Source organism: Pieris napi, chromosome 6, assembly GCF_905475465.1.
Source record: "Pieris napi chromosome 6, ilPieNapi1.2, whole genome shotgun sequence".
NCBI classification, from domain to species: Eukaryota; Metazoa; Arthropoda; class Insecta; order Lepidoptera; family Pieridae; genus Pieris; species Pieris napi.
The window spans coordinates 1,174,997-1,193,710 of record NC_062239.1 but is presented as its reverse complement, the minus strand read 5'-3'; the positions used below and the strand labels follow the sequence as shown (position 1 = coordinate 1,193,710).

The 18,714-nt window shown below is 34.1% G+C and overlaps 2 protein-coding genes across 4 annotated transcripts; both read right to left on the bottom strand.

Moving 5' to 3' along the window:
- Positions 1 to 1,362: 1,362 nt before the first annotated feature.
- On the bottom strand, positions 1,363 to 6,351 carry LOC125050353 (serine protease snake-like). 3 transcript variants are annotated; one of them, XM_047650126.1, is made up of 9 exons: positions 6,211 to 6,349; positions 6,095 to 6,144; positions 5,065 to 5,185; positions 4,525 to 4,587; positions 4,203 to 4,297; positions 2,769 to 2,948; positions 2,285 to 2,504; positions 1,962 to 2,125; positions 1,363 to 1,681 (listed from the first exon to the last, which is right to left on the bottom strand). In XM_047650126.1, the coding sequence occupies exons 1-9, from the start codon at positions 6,242 to 6,244 to the stop codon at positions 1,496 to 1,498; spliced, it is 1,113 nt and encodes a 370-aa protein (XP_047506082.1). In that variant the 5' UTR covers positions 6,245 to 6,349; the 3' UTR covers positions 1,363 to 1,495. The 3 variants fall into 3 exon arrangements, with proteins under 3 accessions (XP_047506082.1, XP_047506083.1, XP_047506085.1); XM_047650127.1 differs by having other exon boundaries at positions 5,065 to 5,167; positions 6,211 to 6,348; XM_047650129.1 differs by lacking the exon at positions 4,525 to 4,587 and having other exon boundaries at positions 6,211 to 6,351.
- Positions 6,352 to 9,246: 2,895 nt separating this feature from the next.
- On the bottom strand, positions 9,247 to 15,686 carry LOC125050357 (serine protease snake-like). The gene is made up of 9 exons (XM_047650133.1): positions 15,553 to 15,686; positions 15,440 to 15,483; positions 14,945 to 15,047; positions 14,103 to 14,165; positions 12,941 to 13,035; positions 10,982 to 11,161; positions 10,491 to 10,710; positions 10,228 to 10,391; positions 9,247 to 9,482 (listed from the first exon to the last, which is right to left on the bottom strand). Exons 1-9 carry the CDS (start codon positions 15,584 to 15,586, stop codon positions 9,297 to 9,299), a joined length of 1,089 nt encoding a protein of 362 aa, XP_047506089.1. The 5' UTR covers positions 15,587 to 15,686; the 3' UTR covers positions 9,247 to 9,296.
- Between the last annotated feature and the right edge of the window lie 3,028 nt (positions 15,687 to 18,714).

The window sequence follows — 18,714 nt, the reverse complement described above, 5'->3', positions numbered from 1 at the left end:
ACAGAATGTCCTTCCTATAATTAGATGGGCATTGGGCAGTTCGAAAAAATATCAAGGTGATCGATATTACAAGGCCCTGCAACAGAATTTACCGCACGCATATTTATTACGTAATCCTACAGCTAACATAAATTATATATAACAAAAAACAATTATACTTAAAATGTAGCATAATATGATGCATAATTCATTAATAAAAACGTTCAATTTTTAAGTTCAAACGCGCTTTATTAATGTTCTTACGAATTTCAACTAGTCAATATATACGCCGTAGGTTGGCATCTATCTTAAGACGGTCTTGTTCTCTATAGGGCAAAAATTTGATATCAGGTTCTTTGAAGGTATGAGGAATACGTATCCACGATACTCTAGGTCACCTTCCAATTTACGCTAAAATAACCCATTTCCTGCTTCGTATAACACAGCGGCCTCTTGAACTTTAAGATCTAGGGGCAGTAGTCCCGCGAAGATCAAGGTGGAGTATGGTAAGCTCTATAGAGCTTCAGCGCAAAACCTTGTTGCACTGAATTTAATGGCTTCCAAATACCTAGCTTTTTAGTGGCTGGAGCCCAAACTGCCGCCGCATATAGGATCTGCTCGATGACAGCTGTATAAATAATGTGAATAACGCCTAAACCCCAGCCAATTCTCGCCGCCCTTGCTTATTGTTTGTAAATATATGTTTCTTTTCTGCATATATTGGATATATTATGTTTATTAAATCTCAATTTAAGACCGAGAATGAAACCAAGTATTTTTATTTCATTTGTCAAATTTTATTTATTTTAGGTATAATCATAGCTTGAGTTTTTTGTGGAGCAATTTATCTATTTTTAGTACCTCAGTCTATTACATAAGCAGGGCTTGACAGTAGACAAGACTTTTTTTCATCTCTGCCAGCAATCCAGAGTATTGGCCACCAGGGCCTGATAAAGGCTTCCTCTATTTCCAAAGAAACTATCGTTATCAGGTTTTTCGTGTTCATTTTGTCTCGTATTGGTTAAATAAGGTAAATACTGGCATAGCTCATATTTGACGCATCGCTGTGCTAATTGCAAGTTGTTACTTATAATGGACCGGTTTGTTTAAGGAAAACTGTTTTTAAATGTCAAATACTAATTCACATTGATAATTCAAAACGATGCCAATATTACGAAGTATTTGTGGGTTACCCATCCATGACTTTATATAAAAGTTTGATATTTCATAAAATGGACAGAAAATAACGTATGGAATAATAATGTTACGGAAACCAAGGAAATTAAAGTGATGCCATCACTTTTTAAGAGGAAGAATGTGACGTTGAGTGGTGGTCGGGTGACATTTTAACCAAGTAATCTGTGCCGTAAGAGAAAGATAAAGAAAGAAGAAATGTAATTTAATTTCATAAAAAAGATACCGCTACTTAAAACATTCCTGGCGAGTTTATAAGAATAACACATAATAAAATTCAAATTGTTTTTTTAAATAAATACCACATTTGTTTTTTTTTTAATTATAACCCTCTCCACACCACATCTTCTATCCAGTCAATAAAGCTGGCGACCCTTGTATATATCCCAGGAATGTTTTTCTGAGCACAGCCAACACCAAAGGATGTGATTCCAATAATGTAGTGCATTGACCCCTGTGACTTTACTGGTATAGGTATCTTTACCTGCAGAGGTCCACCTGAGTCACCCTGAAAAAAAAACTTTCATATAAATGACTCTTAAATACGATGTATTTTTACAGACAATTACCAATAATACTTTGTGTATTGAAGAATGAAGCAGTTTCTACTATAACATATGTTTATTTCCGTTTTAATATCATTAAAGCTTTAATAAAGAAACAAACCAAGGCCAGGGCTGAAGTAGCTTTTATGTAACTCCATAAATCACAGGTGTGTGATTCACATTGTTTTATTAAACACGTTATTTATCGGACGTCCTTGCTGCAAAAAGAGACTAACTACATACCTGACAAGCATCGACACCTCCTGCTAATTTTCCAGCACAAAGCTGATGCAAGTCTACCCCCCTCCAGTGGCGATTAAAATGAAGTTGAAGTAAATTTTGACATTCGTCTGAATCAATAATGTCGACATCCGCAGCTTGTACCTCTGGGGATGTCTTTCTTCCACCTGGAATTAAAAACAGAAAATAAACGCAAGAATCTCCTTATGTACAACATATGATTCATCTTTCATGGTCTAAATCTCCTTTTCTTTGAGTTAAATTATCTACAAGATTTTAAATACTCTCATGTGGTTCTATTAAATCCTGTAGGATATCTGACTAACCTGATTCCACTACACCCCATCCTGTAAGTGTCGCCTTTGTTCCAAGTTGGCTGGAATCGTAGTTGGTCCATAGACAAGCTGGTTGAACTAGTTTTGTGAATTTAACCTCAGATGTTACCTCAATAATTGCAATATCAAAATATTTCATGGGCGGGCTGAAGTTCGGATGTTTTACAATTCTTTTGATTTTCACATCTTGTGGTTTGACGCCATTTGAATACTAAATAATAATATTGAATTTACATTAGCGAGTACAACCAATTTAAATTAAACTTCTTTAACGCTTACGAACTTGAATTTTTTATATTATTTACACAACGTAACGTGATCTTAGCGATAAAGTTCAGTAGTTGTAATTTTTTTAACGAGTACATTATAAATACATTTATTTATTAAAAATAATAATTAATTTTTAATTCTGTTTAATCAAATTTAGAGTAAATTCATTAAACTAAAATAAAAATGGTCACTTCGTCTTACTTACAACATCTACAATATTCTTATCTCCTAGTCTTACAATCTCTGGTTCATAGTTCGCCACACTAGTGTCACGTGGAGATAGTTTAGAGCAGTGAGCAGCAGTGAGCAGGAATTTCGAACTGATTAAGGTACTGCCGCACTTAAATATCCAAGTCCCAACAGCAGCTTTCCATCCTAGTGCACCCTAAAAAATCAGTATAACACTGAAATTTAAGTTAACTTAAACTGAAATTATAAAAACCAAACTTGATTTTAATAAGTTTTAAGTATATCAAGTAAAACACAGAATATAGAAAGAATAGAATAATTCAGTCGAAGTTAGATCATCATTATAAATTCTACATTTATCGTTGTATTTCTTAAAGCTCTTTCTATTGATATATAGTCGTCCCTTCATTGCGTCAATCTTTGAAATATTTTTGCTAAACTAAAACATTGTTCTTCTGTTGGTGCCTTTCAATTATTTGTCGGCCGTGAGACTCGTGAAGCCAGTCTTGTCCCGTGCCAGCCCTGCGATTCTATAACTCACTTCACGAACTCACACAGCGGTTTTCGCATCGGCGGTCGCTCTCAAATCAGTCGTGAAGCAGTCATTTTATGATTTGGCATTCTGATAAACAATAAACTACAAGCTCCCACCTTTTCAGAATGCCAAATCATAAAATGACTGCTTCACGACTGATTTGAGAGCGACCGCCGATGCCAAAACCGCTGTGTGAGTTCGTGAAGTGAGTTACAGAATCGCAGGGCTGATGCAGAAACTCTTCCGCAATCCCAATATGCGCCATCTCACTAATATTATTAAGCTATGATTTTTTCCTTCTACTGACTTGCAGATTACCGTGGGTTTTATCCATTATAATTATTTGAAGGCCGTGGAGGCGGTCATGGCAACACGTACCTCGTAACCTAGGTACGAAATTTTCTGTTGTTTGATGATCTGCATAAGTTTATTCGACATTCCAACTCGCTTAAGAACTTTCTAGATTGTAAACTTCTGGATCTGCCCAAAACAATGCATTCTAATAATATTTTCATAAACGTAAAGTAACCAATCTATTTGAGAGATCATATCATTTGTTCTCTGTAATTCAATACAATAATAAGAAATTTATTTTTTAAACTGACTGGAAGTAACACACTTTAAATAATATTATATATACCTACAGCTTTTATATTTTGTTAACGAGATGTTTCAATAATCAAATTTGCAACGCTGCTACGTTATAAATATTTGTTTTTAACCTGTGACCATAACTGTTGTCAAAGAGCCGGGAAAAATTGGTATCTATCTACCTATCTACGTATCTATCTATCTACGGCCTCTTTTTCTTCGGCCGGGCGCGGCGGACAAATACTCGTACGTTATCAGTGGTTTCACCAGCTCGACTTTGTATAAAATTATTAATTCTAAACAATGCAAGTAAAAATAACATACCATGTGGGGAAATTCACCTGGCGTGGTGGGTCGACCACCAACCGCATAATGAACGAAAGGTTTATACCGTGCATGGTTTCTTTTCCACTCTGAACCTTTAAATTAATTATTGATTGCTTTAATTTTAGCAAAATATGTAAGGAAATATATTTAAAACAACATTCATAAAAACTAAATCAGTCTAATTGCACTCTTTTATCTAAAGTACACTTCCGTCTCTTTCGGTCTAATTGTGTTTACGTTGTGACGAAAGAAACAGATAAATACTTTAGTTAAAACGGTAAACTATTTTTTAAATAAGGGTTTGGGTTACTTCACTTACATTTAGCAGTTCTTGTTAGGTCGTCATCTCTTTTCTTTGTCTCCCAAATGTATTCATAACACTCTGAAATTTGAATTCATTTTAATATTGATAAATTCAATATTAATTCTAAAAATAAAATAAAGTCCTCGCTTACATCGAGCGTTTGTTTTCTATCTGGTTCATATAAAGGACATGCAAAGTTCCTTGCAGATACTCGTATAAATGTTATAGACATCGATGTGACGTCACATCATGAGGATAACGTAAGGTTGGCTTTTTCTTTAAATGGTACAAAACTAAAAAAGCGTGGCACCTATTTATTCGAAACACTGATTATTTACCAGGGTCTGAATTGGAGATTTTAAAGTTACGCTTTCTATGAGTTAACTAATAAGCCAGTAGGCGATAAGTGTAACAGAATTATAAGAAGGGATGGGAAATATATTCGAGATGTATCCAGTCTTCTAGTTCCATTAAAATAGGCATGATAACATAAATAGTAAAATGAATGGGCAGATATAATTAATCAAATAGAAGTGATATGCCATAGAAACGTACTTGCTTCACTAATCCTTCGACCAGGCGCTGAGAAGTCAGGCTTAGGTAGTGCGGTACTGTTACATGGATTTTCGGATTCATCAGCTCGTGCTTTTCTTGTATTCTGAAAGTATATTTTTGTCTATAAAACGTTTATACATTTTTAAGCAACTCCAAAAATGTTTGTTTATATTATAAAATTATTCGAGAATTATAGTATATTGAAGCTTCTAAGCAAGCTAAATTTCGTAATGATTTACTGTTTGTGAACAAATTTCCGAAGAGTAATGTTGATCTTCTTTATTCTAATTAATTTTTTCGAACTAAACTCTTTTGAGATTCGAGTATCACCGCACTTTAGGAGATGTAAATAAATATAATATACGTAAGTCATTTAAAGTCTTAAAGTTCATTATTTTTCCCTATAAATATCCCGTGCACAATATTATATGGTATATCTAATATTTAAGAGTAGGTATTTTTATTTTAAACTTCTTAATTTGCCTTTGTAGAAATATTTTACGATTTAATTGTGTTATAACGTTATTTTTAGGTGAAATACACTTGTAATAAATTAAAGAGAATTTCATTAAGTTTTGAATTTTCAATTATTAACAAACACAAAGTACCTTACTTTCAAAAGAAATTATGCGGTTTTATGAATTAGATATCTTAAATTAACGCAACATTTCAAAGAAGTCCCTCAAACCTAGAAAGAACCCCTTAATAACTTTACTATATCTCTATTTATAAAATTCTCGTGTCACAATGTTCGTTCCCATACTCCACCGAAACGGCTCAGCCGATTCTTATGAAATTTTTAATCATATTCAGTAAGTCTGAGAATCAGCTACTATTTATCTTTCAAACCCCTAAGTGATAAAGGTGTTTTTTTTTGTAATAAAAAAAAATCAATCCTCTAAGATCAACCTCTATTTTTTATTGTAGTAGATAGTTATTTTTATTGAACTAAAAACTGTTTCCTAGAAATAATATACATGGCAAAACAACGTTTGCCGGCTCAGCTAGTATAATATAAAATTATACATACTTGTCCCAATCTTGTATTTAATATGTTGGAGCCGGTCACGACATATATTACTGAAAATGAATCATAAAACAGATCACTAATCTCACATTATTACATTTCTTATTAAATAAACAAACCTTCAAGCAACATTAATACTATTAATAGTTTCATTTTCACAATTTTAATGAAACTCAGACATTTATTTGCTATGTTGCGATGCAATAGCAATGCTACTGTACAGTGTCGTCAACTGAAAGTAACATAACACATTGTAACTACAGCGGTTATACCCCAAACGATGGAATAATTTAAGAAAACCTGTTTTATAAAATAAAAGTTCGCGCTGACATTAAAGAATTTATAAATAAAGGTTTAAAAAAGGCTTAAGGATAGTTGTAATTTAAAAGCGCATACCAATCAATTCTAAACTTTAGTCTTGGTAGTAATAAAGGAGCCCTTTAGTTTTTCATTCATTCATAAATTATAATATAACATTCTCGTTTCTGAGAATGTCAAACAGGTCGACATCAGTTATTCGTTAACAGATGTGTGACTTAGTTGTAATAATTTAAGTCAGTTTTTTGTTAGTCCAGCAAGCGCAACCTCGCTATTCCTAATTTTATGTTACTTATAAATTCTTGTTTTAACAAAACTCTTAGCTTCGAACAAAGTGTTTCATTTATTTGAACATCCCTCGAACAACCACCACCGAAATTAACTCGAGGCATGACTTTGAACATCCTCTCCCGATTTAGTTTTTATGTTTATAATCAAATCAAATCAAAATCATTCATTTATTTAGGTAACACAATGTACACTTAAGAACGTCAAAAAGAAATACATATTAAATGCTTCTTATTTTACATTTATTGCCAGTTCCCAAATCAAGAGCATAGAATGGAAGAGAAAAACTTGCAATAAACTCTCTGCCACTCTTTCTAATCGCCAAGTTTTTTTTTTACACGATGTTTGTAAGGAGCTGCAACCATTACACCATGTCCACATGACATCTTAAGTAATTAATAGTTAATTAATAATAATTAAATACATTAAAAACAAAGATTTGTCCTCTATCAGCAGGAGGCATGGTTAAATAGGAGCACGCACTTACATTCTCGTGGGAACAACACGCAAATACATAGTCGAAATATAAAGTAGGACCATTTAAAATATTGTAATATGTATATACATACTTTATATATTTAAACCACCGAAGCTTTTACAAAGATTAATTGGAAGATTTTTTAACTTTTTTATGAGTTATCAAAAGAATGGAACTATTAAAATGGATCTGCTAAACAATTAAAGTAAGGCTCAAAACTGAAACGGCTTTTATTCTAATATTTTACAAACAGATCAATGCCACTGTATCATTGGTCTTTTCAAATGAAATACATATGTAAGCCTTAAGTATACGTCAAGCCTGTATTATTGTGAATGTGAAGACTACGTGGATCATTGTTTTTTATTTATTGAATCCTTTTCTCAGTTTTAGTCATAGTCTGACAGTTTGAGTAATTTTTGCGGCCTACCCAAATGTCTTGTCTTTGGACTTGACAGGTCCACTCAATCTGTGTGGTTCTTTCCTCAAAAGACCATTTCAGACAACAATCTACATGGTCTTCACATAATCTTGTTAGTTATGTCTGGACTTTAAAAGAGACTGTGACCTCTGAGTTTGTTTCGGCGTTTCTTCTCAGAGTAGTCAGATAGGAAACGTCGATCTCATCTAGTTTAAAAAAAAAAAATGTTTGACGTGTAAAAGTGTTTGTAAAAACCTACTTACAGAAATAAATCATTTATCATTTAGCCAGATTTCGATAGACTAGGTCAAAGCCTAAGGCCTACAACGCACTAGCGGCTGGCCGCGATGCAGTAGGCCGTGGTATATACGGTCTGCCGTAGCGGCATGCCGTATTCCCGCTAACCATCCCTATTGCGGTCCTATTGCGGTCTGCCGCAATCGTCACTCATCAGTGCTTCTTGAAATATTACAAATTCAAATTTAATGACGTGGAATAAGTGATACATGTATCTTATGTTCCATAATAAACATATTTTATATTTTTATTTTTTACTCTTTTAAAATAGGTTTAAAATACTTTGTTTACATTTGTTAAATAATTATATGTGATGACGTAGGTAGGACGGCTAACCGCGCCGAGTGCGTGGAGGGGACGCGGCGCGCCGCATCATTCAACCGGTGCGGCTCGTCGCAGCTCCAGAACAACCGGAGCGGTTGACGGTTGTCCGCAAATCAGCGCGTCGTTATCGTGCGGTTTCATGTAATAATCGATGTGCGGCCTACCGCAGCGGCACACCGCATCGCGGCCAGCCGCTAGTGCGTTGTAGGCCTAAGTGAAACGAGTATATATTTGTTTGTATAGCGCATTACTATCTAAACAACCTTACCTTACATAAATGTTTAAAGAACTTTATTTCTCATTACAAAAATTATTTTTTATTTACATGAGAAATTTAATATTAAGTATATACGAACGAGATACACGTCGCCATCAGCTAGCCCAATTTTAGTCTAATGGGCCCATTCTAATGTGTATCTTTAATGCCCTTTTGAACTGATCAATCACGCTAATGTTACGAACCTTAGACGGCAACCGATTAAACAATTGCACAATTGCATAACCTTATCAATAATCCAGTATTGCTCCATGGAATAAGGTACCCTGTTTTATTCATGCGTGCATCTAAGCACGTCTTAATTGCTGACAAGGTAATGGCCAACACTGATTTGTGTCTTGTGATTCCGTAAAATAAATGATATAAACGTTGCACACATACGAAACGTATGTAAGACAGGTTGATCAAAAGAAGTGGAGCTAACAACCTTTACTCAATTTGATTAAAAAATTAAATTTTGCGTTACATTTGTACACGATCTGTACTTTCCAAAAGTCAAAATGGAATAAAAAGAATCCGGAATTTATACAAAAGTTTCAAATTTCATAGAATGGATAGAGAATAACGTTTGGAATAATAATGTTACGGAAACCAAGGAAACTAAAGTGATGCCATCGCTGTTTAAGAGGAAGAATGTGATTTGGAGTGGTGGTCGGGTGACACGATAAAGAAAGAAGAAATTTAATTTAATTTCATAAAAAAGATACCGCTACTTAATATATTCCTGGCGAGTTTATAAGAATAACACACAATTAAATTTAAATTGTTTTTATTAACTAAATACTACTATTGGTTTTTTAAATCATAACCCTCTCCACACCACATCTTCTATCCAGTCAATAAAGCTGGCGACCCTTGTATATATCCCAGGAATGTTTGGCTGAGCACAGCCAATACCAAAGGATGTGATTCCAATAATGTAGTGCATTGACCCTTGTGACTTTACTGGTATAGGTATCTTTACCTGCAGAGGTCCACCTGAGTCACCCTGAAAAAAAATTATATATAATTTATTTAAATCGCTCTTAGAAACTATGTATTTTATAGACAATTACCAATAGAACTTTGTATATTGGAGAATGAAACAATTTCTGCCTTAATATTAGTTTATTTCCGTTTTAATATCTGGCTGGTCGTACTTGAATTCGTATACGTGGTGATGTTAGTTATTTCGACTATGTATTTGCGTGTTGCTTCCACGAGAATGTAAGTGGTTGCTCCTATTTCACAGTGCCTTCTGCCGATAGAGGACAAATCTTTGTTTTTAATTTATTTTATTATTATTTTTTTACTTAAGATGTCATGTGGAACATGGTGTAATGGTTGCAACTCCTTACAAACGTTGTTTAAAACAAAAAACTTGACGATTAAAAAGAGTGGCGGAGAGTTTATTGCCAGATCTTGTCTTCCGTTCTACGCCCTTGATTTGAGAACTAGCAGTAAATGTAAAATTTGAAGCTTTTAATGTTACATATTTCTATTTTGACGTTCATAAGTGTACATTGTGTTACCTATATGAATAAATGATTTTTTACTTTTTGACTTGTATAGCTTTAATCAAGAAACAAACGAAGGTGAAGGCTGTAGTAGCTTTATAAAACCTAACCTTGATTTTCAAAAGTGCATTATGATTCATCACCACTCCATAAATCTCCGGTGAGTGATTCACATTGTTTTAATAAACACGTTATTTATCGGACGTCCATGCTGCAAAAAGAGACTCATTCCATTACCTGACAAGCGTCGACACCGCCTGCTAATTTTCCAGCACAAAGCTGATGCAAGTCTAACCCTCTCCAGAGGCGATTAGAATAGAATCGAAGTAAATTTTGACATTCGTCTGAATCAATGATGTCGACATCCGCTGCTTGTAACTCTGGGGATGTCACCTTTCTACCTGGAATTAAAAACAGAAAATAAACGGAACGGAAATATTTACAACAAATATGATCTGAATCTCCTTTTCTTAAAGTTAGGTAGAATGTCTTTGACTTACTAGATTCTATGACACCCCATCCTGTAAGTGTTGCCTTTGTTCCTAGTGGGCTTGTATCGTAGTTGGTCCATAGACAAGCTGGTTGCACTAGCTTTGTGAATATAACCTCAGTCGTTACTTCAATAATTGCAATATCAAAGTATTTCTTGGGCGGGCTGAAGTTTGGATGTTTTACAATTCTTTTGATTTTCACATCTTGTGGGTAGACGCCATTTGAATACTGAAATAATATTGGCTTTAGTGACTTTTAGACCAATTTAAATCAAACTTCTTTAAAGCATATGTGAACGTAAATTTGATACATTATTTACGAGTACAAAACGTTCCGTGTCATTTTCAGAAATCTTGGTTTACGACAAAGACAGTGGTTGTAAAAAAACTTAAAATTTAAAAATACATATTAAAATAACAATTAATTTTTAATTCTGTTTAATCAAATTTCGTGTTAACAATTTAACTTAAAATAAAAATAGTTACATCGTCTTACTTACAACATCAACAATATTCTTATCTCCTAGTCTTACAATCTCTGGTTCATAGTTCGCCACACTGGTGTCACGTGGAGATGTTTTAGAGCAGTGAGCAGCAGTGAGTAGGAATTTCGAACTGATTAAGGAACTGCCGCATTTAAATATCCAGGTTCCAACGGCAGCTTTCCATCCTACAGCACCCTAAAAAATCAGTTCTACACTGAAATAATTGTGGTTTCACCCAATGTCTATAAACACGGTTTATATAAAAATATGTATAAATTTAATTTATTTAATCAAAAACCTACAAAAACCAAACATGGTTTTAATCAATTTTAGTATATAAAGTAAAACATGTAAAACACAGTTTAATAAAATACTGAAACTTTCCCTAAATCTCTTCAGAATATTGAAAAAACAGAATAATTCAGTCGAAGTTTTATCGTTATATTTTCCAAATCTCTTTCTTTCGTCAATCTTTGAAATATTTTTGCAAAAATCACTAAATCATTGTTCTTCTTTTGGTGCGTCTCAATTATTTGTTGGCCGTCAGTCTTGTGATGCCGTCAAATTGTCTTGTCCTGTGCCAGATGCAGCAACTCTTCCGCAATCGCAATACCCGTCCGATCCCTAACGTTATGAAGCCATGATTTTTTTCCTTTACAAACATGCCGCTTACCGTGGATTTTACCCATTATAATTATTTAAAGGAGGTGGTAGCGGTCATAGCCCAATACGTAACCCAGGTCTTAAATTTTCAGTTTTTTGATGATCTGCATAAGTTTTTTCGACATTCCGACACGCTTGAGAACTTTCTAGATCTGCCCAAAACTAAGCATACGACGATAGCACCACATCTGAAATGTTTCTAAGCGCTGGCGGGTATATTATTTTACTGTCCAAGCTTCACAGCTGTGCAGAACATTTGGATGTAATAAATTAAAACTCGGACGCGGAGTATAATGTTCAAGTGACAGCACAGAACATTCTTCATTTTGTTGAAAGATCCTCACGAAATTTCAAATCGAGGCCTAATTTCCTGATCAGGATTTTACTCGTTTGTAACGCAATTTCCCAACTACGTGCATTACCGCACTTGTTCCAAGGATTTTTTAACTACAGACTGGTTAGGTTTTAAAGTGTCGTTTCGATATGACCATCATCTGTTGCACTATTTCATTAAAAGTTAGACCGTCTCTCAATAATAGTTTCTGTAACTCTAATAATATTCTTGTTTTCTGTAATTCAAAACAATACATGTACCGTCATATTTCTGGGTTGGATTCATAAATTTCCATAAGAAGTTTATTTTATAAACTTCAAAAATGAAATTTGCAATGCTCCTTAGTTATAAATATTTGTTTTCAACATGTGACGATAACTGTTGTCAAAGAGTCGGGAAAAGTTGGTATCTACTTGCTACTATTAAGGTTCCGTTAAACAATCTACGTTTTCACTCGGCCTACACACCGGCGCGGCGGACAGTTATACTCGTACATGGCCAAAAAATAATATCATGAAAATATTAAATAGTTATCAGTGGTGTCACCAGCTCAACTTTATATAAAACTAGCAGACTCAGCCAAGCGTTGCTGTGGCTAAGGTTTTTGTTATATTACATAGTAGTAAACTATTCAAAGAAAATGGCAGGAAAACAACAGTCATGGGGATCACCATGCTTTTTTGGTGGCTATGCCATTAAATTGTAGCTTATGTGAAACGTTGGTACTTTCAACACAGCGCCATCTGTTAGAATTGTGTCAAATAATAAACAAATAATTTGCAATAAAATTACATTGCGGGTATAAATTGAGATGTAAGCTATCCTATCTTTTAAGTTGGATCAAACTACACACGGTGTGCAAATTTGATTGATATCGGATCGGTAGTTTAGGAGTCCATCGCGGACAAACAACGTGACACGTAATTTATATATATTAAGATTATTAATTCTAAATAATGCAAGTAAAAATTACATACCATGTGGGGAAATTCTCCTGGTGTGGTGGGTCGACCACCAACCACATAATGAACGGTAGGTCTACCACGTTGATTTTTTCTTGTCCACTCTGAACCTTTAAATTAATTATAAATTGCTTTAATTTTAGCAAAATCTGTAAGGAAATATTATTCCCTAAACTATATTCATATCTTCGCGTTCAGTTAAAAAAACACGCAACGAGTATATTTAATATATTTAAAACAACATTCATAAAAACTAAATCAGTCTAATTGCACTCTTTTACTAAAGTACCGTTTCGTCTCTTTCGGCCAAATTGTGTTGTGACGGAATAAACAGATAAGTACTTTAGTTAAAACGGTGTTGGCGACTCATATGTAGAAAGGAATAGATTATTATAAGTTAGTGTTAGTGACTATATATACAATATAAATTAAGTAGATATGAGCTATAAGAAAAATAAGAATATTGTTAGTAGCTCATAAGTAGAAATTAAGTATATATAAATAAGTTAGGTAAAAATATGTTAAGAAAAATATAGTTAAATAAATTAATTATATGCTTCGCCGAATAAAAGGGTCGCGTAGCTCTCGTCACGGTATACGCGCACAGATGGCTGTAAGCGCAGCTCTCGTCGCGGTATACTATCGGAGTACTTAAGCTCGGCGAGATTTACGCAAAATCCTCTTTTTCCTCCGCAACGAACTGGGACCCAAGAATAATCGGCGAAGCAAGAAACAAGAACAAGGCGCAGTTTCATTTCAAGACAACATCCTACAATTACGCACTAGCAGGGGTGCGTGGGTTAAGGCGGTGCCAGCGATACGTCGAACCGTCTTGACAAAACGTACGAAGTCAAACCCCACCGGTATTCAAAGCCGCGCCGAGGTTACTTTGGTTACTGCACGGGTGTTCTCAAACAAACATCTAAACGTCTAATCCCGTGCAGGCCCGAGTCTCTGAGGCGACGTCGGGATTGGCTAGAACAGTAGTACGTACGAAGTCAAACCCCACCGGTATTCAAAGCCGCACCGAGGTACCGTGGTTACTGCACGGGTGTTCTCAAACGAACATCTAAACGTATAATCCTGTGCAGGCCTGAGTCTCTGAGGTGTCGTGGGGGTTGGCATCAACAAACGGTAAACTATTTTTTTAAATAAGGGGTTGAGTTACTTCACTTACATTTAGCAGTTCTTGTTAGGTCGTCATCTCTTTTCTTTGTCTCCCAAATGTATTCATAACACTCTGAAAATTTACTTCATTTTAATAGCTATAAATTTAAGAAATGTATTAAATAAAAGCTTTGTAAATAGGCTTACTATAGGTAAAGTTAGTGATTATCTAGTAGATAAAAGGGCCTGGGAATAGTGCTAGACAGGCTTCTTCTAATTAATTTGTTTTATAATAAGTTTTGTTTGCCATAGTCATTTTGTATGATGATTTGCTATTTTAAAAGAGTAACGAGGGTTTTTTCCGCCGGATTTTACGCCGGATGTCTACCGATTCAAATTTAATGACGTGGAATTAGTGATACCTGTATTTTATATTCCATAATAAATATATTTCATTAATTTATTATTTATTTTATAGATAAAACAAAGTATTTGTATTTCCTTAATTTTATCTAAGTACCCTCGTGACGCCTGAATCATATAAAGGAAATAGAAAGTCCCTTGTCATAGTCATGTCACATCATGAGGATAACGCAAGTTTCTTTTTTAAACGGTACAAATTTACAACATAAATAAATCCAAAATAACTGACTTAAAAGCTTAGAACCTATCAACCCGAAATAATTATGGTTTCCCCGGGGATCGTTCCTGGATTTCCAAGTAACACTTTTTGTGCTTAAACCAATAAGCCATTACGTGATAAGTGTAACAGAATTATAAGAAGTGATGGGAATTATATTCGAGATGTATCCAGTCTTCTAGTTCTATTAAAATAGGCAAGATAACATTAATAATAAAATGTATATGCAGATATAATTAATCAAATAGAAGTGATATGCCATAGAAACGTACTTGCTTCACTAATCCTTCGACCAGGCGCTGAGAAGTCAGGCTTAGGTGGTACGGTACTGTTACATGGATTTTCGGATTCATCGGCTCGTGCTTTTCTTGTATTCTGAAAGTATATTTTTGTCTATACAACGTTTATACATTTTTAAGCAACTCCGAAAAATTATGGTTATACCTATTCGAGAATTATGGTCTATCGAAGCTTCTAAGCTAGCTAAATTTTTGAAGGATTTGCAGTTTGTCTCCATATTTCCTGAACTCTAAGAGTCATGTTGATCTCCTTTAATCTAATTTAGTGTTTCTAACTTAGGGAACACGGTTATACAGTTTAGTAGTTTTTGAGATAAGGATTTCACCGCACTTTAGTACATGTATAATGTATAAATATAATATACGAAAGCCTTAAAGTTTGTTATTTCTCTAAATCAATTCCGTACTCTATACTATACTATAATATAGTATACTTGTAGTAGATATTTAATATAAATAGATACATACTTGTCCCAAACTCCTATTTAATTGGGAGCCGGTCACGTACATTACTGAAAACAAATCATAAATCAATCAACACTATTCTCACATAATTTACACTACTTTTTAAATAAACAAACCTTCAAATAACGTTAATATAATTAATACTTTCATTTTCACAATTTTTAATTAAACTCTCTATATCTGTCGCTATGCAATAGTTATGATACCACACACTGGCGTCAACTAAAAGTAACATAGCATTGTAACTATAATAACATAGTCTACAGCGGTGATGCCCCGAACGGTGGAAACTTACCTAATGAAAACCTGTTTATTTGATAATAAAAGTACGTAGACCTTAGAGAATTTATAAATAAAGGTCAAAAAAAGCTTTAGGTCAGTTGTAATTTAAAAGCGCATACTAAACAATTGCACAATGTTAATTTTGGTAGCAATAAATGAGCCCTTTAGTTCTTCAGTCATTCATAAATCTCTATATATATAAAATTCTCGTGTCACAATGTTCGTTCCCATACTCCTCCGAAACGACTCGACCGATTCTTATGAAATTTTTTACGCATATTCAGTAAGTCTAAGAATCGGCTACTATCTATATTTCAAAACCCTGAGTGATGAGAGGCGTCCACCCCAAAAAAAATATTGTTATTTTACCGACATTTTTTTTTTGTTTTTATTTTTTTATGAAGCAGCATATAAAAATACATAGTTATTTTTATTGAACTAAAAAAATGTTTCCTAGGAATAATATACATGGCAAAACGACGTTTGCCGGGAGAATGTTATATTATAACCAGCTAGTTATAATATAACATTCTCGTTTCGGAATGTGCAATAGGTCGATATCACTTATATATTCGTTATAGTTAACAGGTCACTGAGCTGAAGGAAGCCATAAATACCTCAAGTTACAGTTTTTTGTTAGTCCAGCATCACAACCCCACTACCCCTAATTTTATTTATTTATTTACACTTCGTTGCTAAAAAAAAAAAAAAAAAACACAATACATAAAAATTATAAGGGATGCAACGGGCGGCCTTATCGCTTTTAAGCGATCTCTTCTCTTCCTTACTTTTTTTATAAGTTCTTTAGATAATGGAACTACGTATATATACATGAGCGCCCCTTGGAGCTTGAACAAGCTCTCACTGTACTCACACACTTATCTCTCAAATTTTAATTAATTTTTAAGTGGGTATTTACAGATACAACCGCCCACAAACTTTAGACGACTTTAGTTTTAGGCCAGGGTGATGCTTTAAATAATCCGACTTTAAACAATTTATATAATACTAATGAATAAACACTAGTTTCAACCGACTTTAAAAAAGACGATTAAGCTGATTATAAATTCAACGACTATTGTAAGTCTACAATTGCAAACTTAGGTATATAATAATGATCAGCTATATATTTATTATTTGTAGCCACACCAAGGCACACATGAGAAAAAAAAAGAAACAAGTTACACAAACTGGAATCAATTTGTGGCCTCGATAAAAGGTGCGGACGGCTCCTATTTAATCGGCTATATTAATGGCCACGCTGTGCACGTTAATATAGGAAATGAACCTAAGAGAATGATAACCCTACCTATAATCGGATGGACGAATATGGGCGATCTTGCTGATTTTGCCGATTGCACATTCTTGTCATCCTGTTTAGTTGAGCGTAAAACCCTAAGTTAGTGGAGATAAAAAATGAATCCGATTATTTGCGACGTCTCAAAGCTTTACAAACAGAAATATAGAATACTAGCTGCCCCCGCGAACGTTCATTTCTCCTTAATGTGATTTTACTTAGCCTACCTTTTTAGTACATACCAACATGGATCATTTTGCTATGTTACCCCAGAGACTGTTCAGTTTTCCGGAATAAAAACTTTCTAGGTTGTTTTGTGATTTTTTCTATATATAAACCTCAGAGTTCAAGTCATAATTAACAAATGAAAAATAGGGGTTGATCGTAGAGGGGTGAAAATTAAGGGTTGTCTGTATTTTTGTATGCAGTATGATAAGAGAATAGAAAAAAAATGTCTAAAAAGTAAAACTAAACATTTAGGGGTGGACCACGCTTATCATTTAGGGGTTTGAAAGATATTTAGTAACCGATTCTCAAACTTACTGAATATGCATTAAAAAATTCATAAGAATCGATCGAGCCGTTTCGGAGGAGTATGGGAACGAACATTGTGACACGAGAATTTTATATATTAGATATAAAAGAAACATAGGAACCCTACGACAATTTAGTATATTAGCATTAAGTAGTACTGCTGTAGACCATGACTATACGAAGGATTTTTCCCAAGGTAGTCTTTAAAAGAATTCTGCCAAAAAGTGCCAAACGTTCGCAGCCTTTCCTGTAGTCCTATGAGGAGGGTTTCACATAACACTACGTATGGCAAAGTGTAATACAGCAGTCATAGTACAAGATTTCTTAAAAGCTTAGCAGTTGCGTAAAATGAAACACCAAGCGTTTTGAAGATTTTCCTGGTTAAAAGCCAGCCTTATTGTTTGCTGTGGTATTAGTAATGGTGGCAATGATGGGGGACAGAAGTTCGATTCAACTTGGCAAGAGCATAGTGTAGATTAAACTACAAATGTAAAAGTTAAACTCCAATCATTATTTATATAAAAAACAATTTCGTATCATCTAGGAATAACTTCCACGAAAAATAAATACTAGTTTAACGCATCGCTATACTAATTACAAGTATCGTTAATAATAGACCGGTTTCTTTAAGGAAAATTATTTTAAATGTCAAATACTAATTCACATGGATTATTCAAACAGTGCAAGTTTTGAATAAAACATCTTTAGTCACGCCATCCAGATTAAAAGTAAAACGAGTATGTATTTGTTTGGGTAGCGCATTACCTGTTTCTACTTTAATAAGTACTGTTCCATCTAATAAGCTACCCTGTTTTATTCAAGCATGCATCTGAGCACGTCTTAATTGCTGACAAAGAAAGTGATTTTGTGCCAACACTGCTTTTGTGTCTTGTGATTCCATTGAATAAATTTGACTTTTTGACTTTTGACTACTAACTATATGATTTTAGTTTAATGACTTAGTTACGTCTATCACAAGCCCCACCCGTGCCTCCATTTGTAGATTTCTAATATCTCTTAATAAATATCATTAAAGAATGCTTTCAATACCTACATATCGTCGGCTTGTTAGGCACAAGGAATACTTTTCTATCCAGGTTGGTAGACTGGTAACCTGCTGCAGCAAGTCTTCTAGACTCCTACTATAGGCACCAGCCTCACACGG

Coding starts and splice junctions, on each gene's coding strand:
- LOC125050353 (XM_047650126.1), bottom strand. CDS start 6,244: ATGAAACTATTAATAGTATTAATGTTGCTTGAAG. Junction 5,186..6,094: donor TAAATACAAGATTGGGACAA/GTATGTATAATT, acceptor AACGTTTTATAG/ACAAAAATATACTTTCAGAA. Junction 2,126..2,284: donor ATGGGGTGTAGTGGAATCAG/GTTAGTCAGATA, acceptor TTTTAATTCCAG/GTGGAAGAAAGACATCCCCA.
- LOC125050357 (XM_047650133.1), bottom strand. CDS start 15,586: ATGAAAGTATTAATTATATTAACGTTATTTGAAG. Junction 14,166..14,944: donor TCGAAGGATTAGTGAAGCAA/GTACGTTTCTAT, acceptor GTAAATTTTCAG/AGTGTTATGAATACATTTGG. Junction 10,711..10,981: donor ATAAGAATATTGTTGATGTT/GTAAGTAAGACG, acceptor ATATTATTTCAG/TATTCAAATGGCGTCTACCC.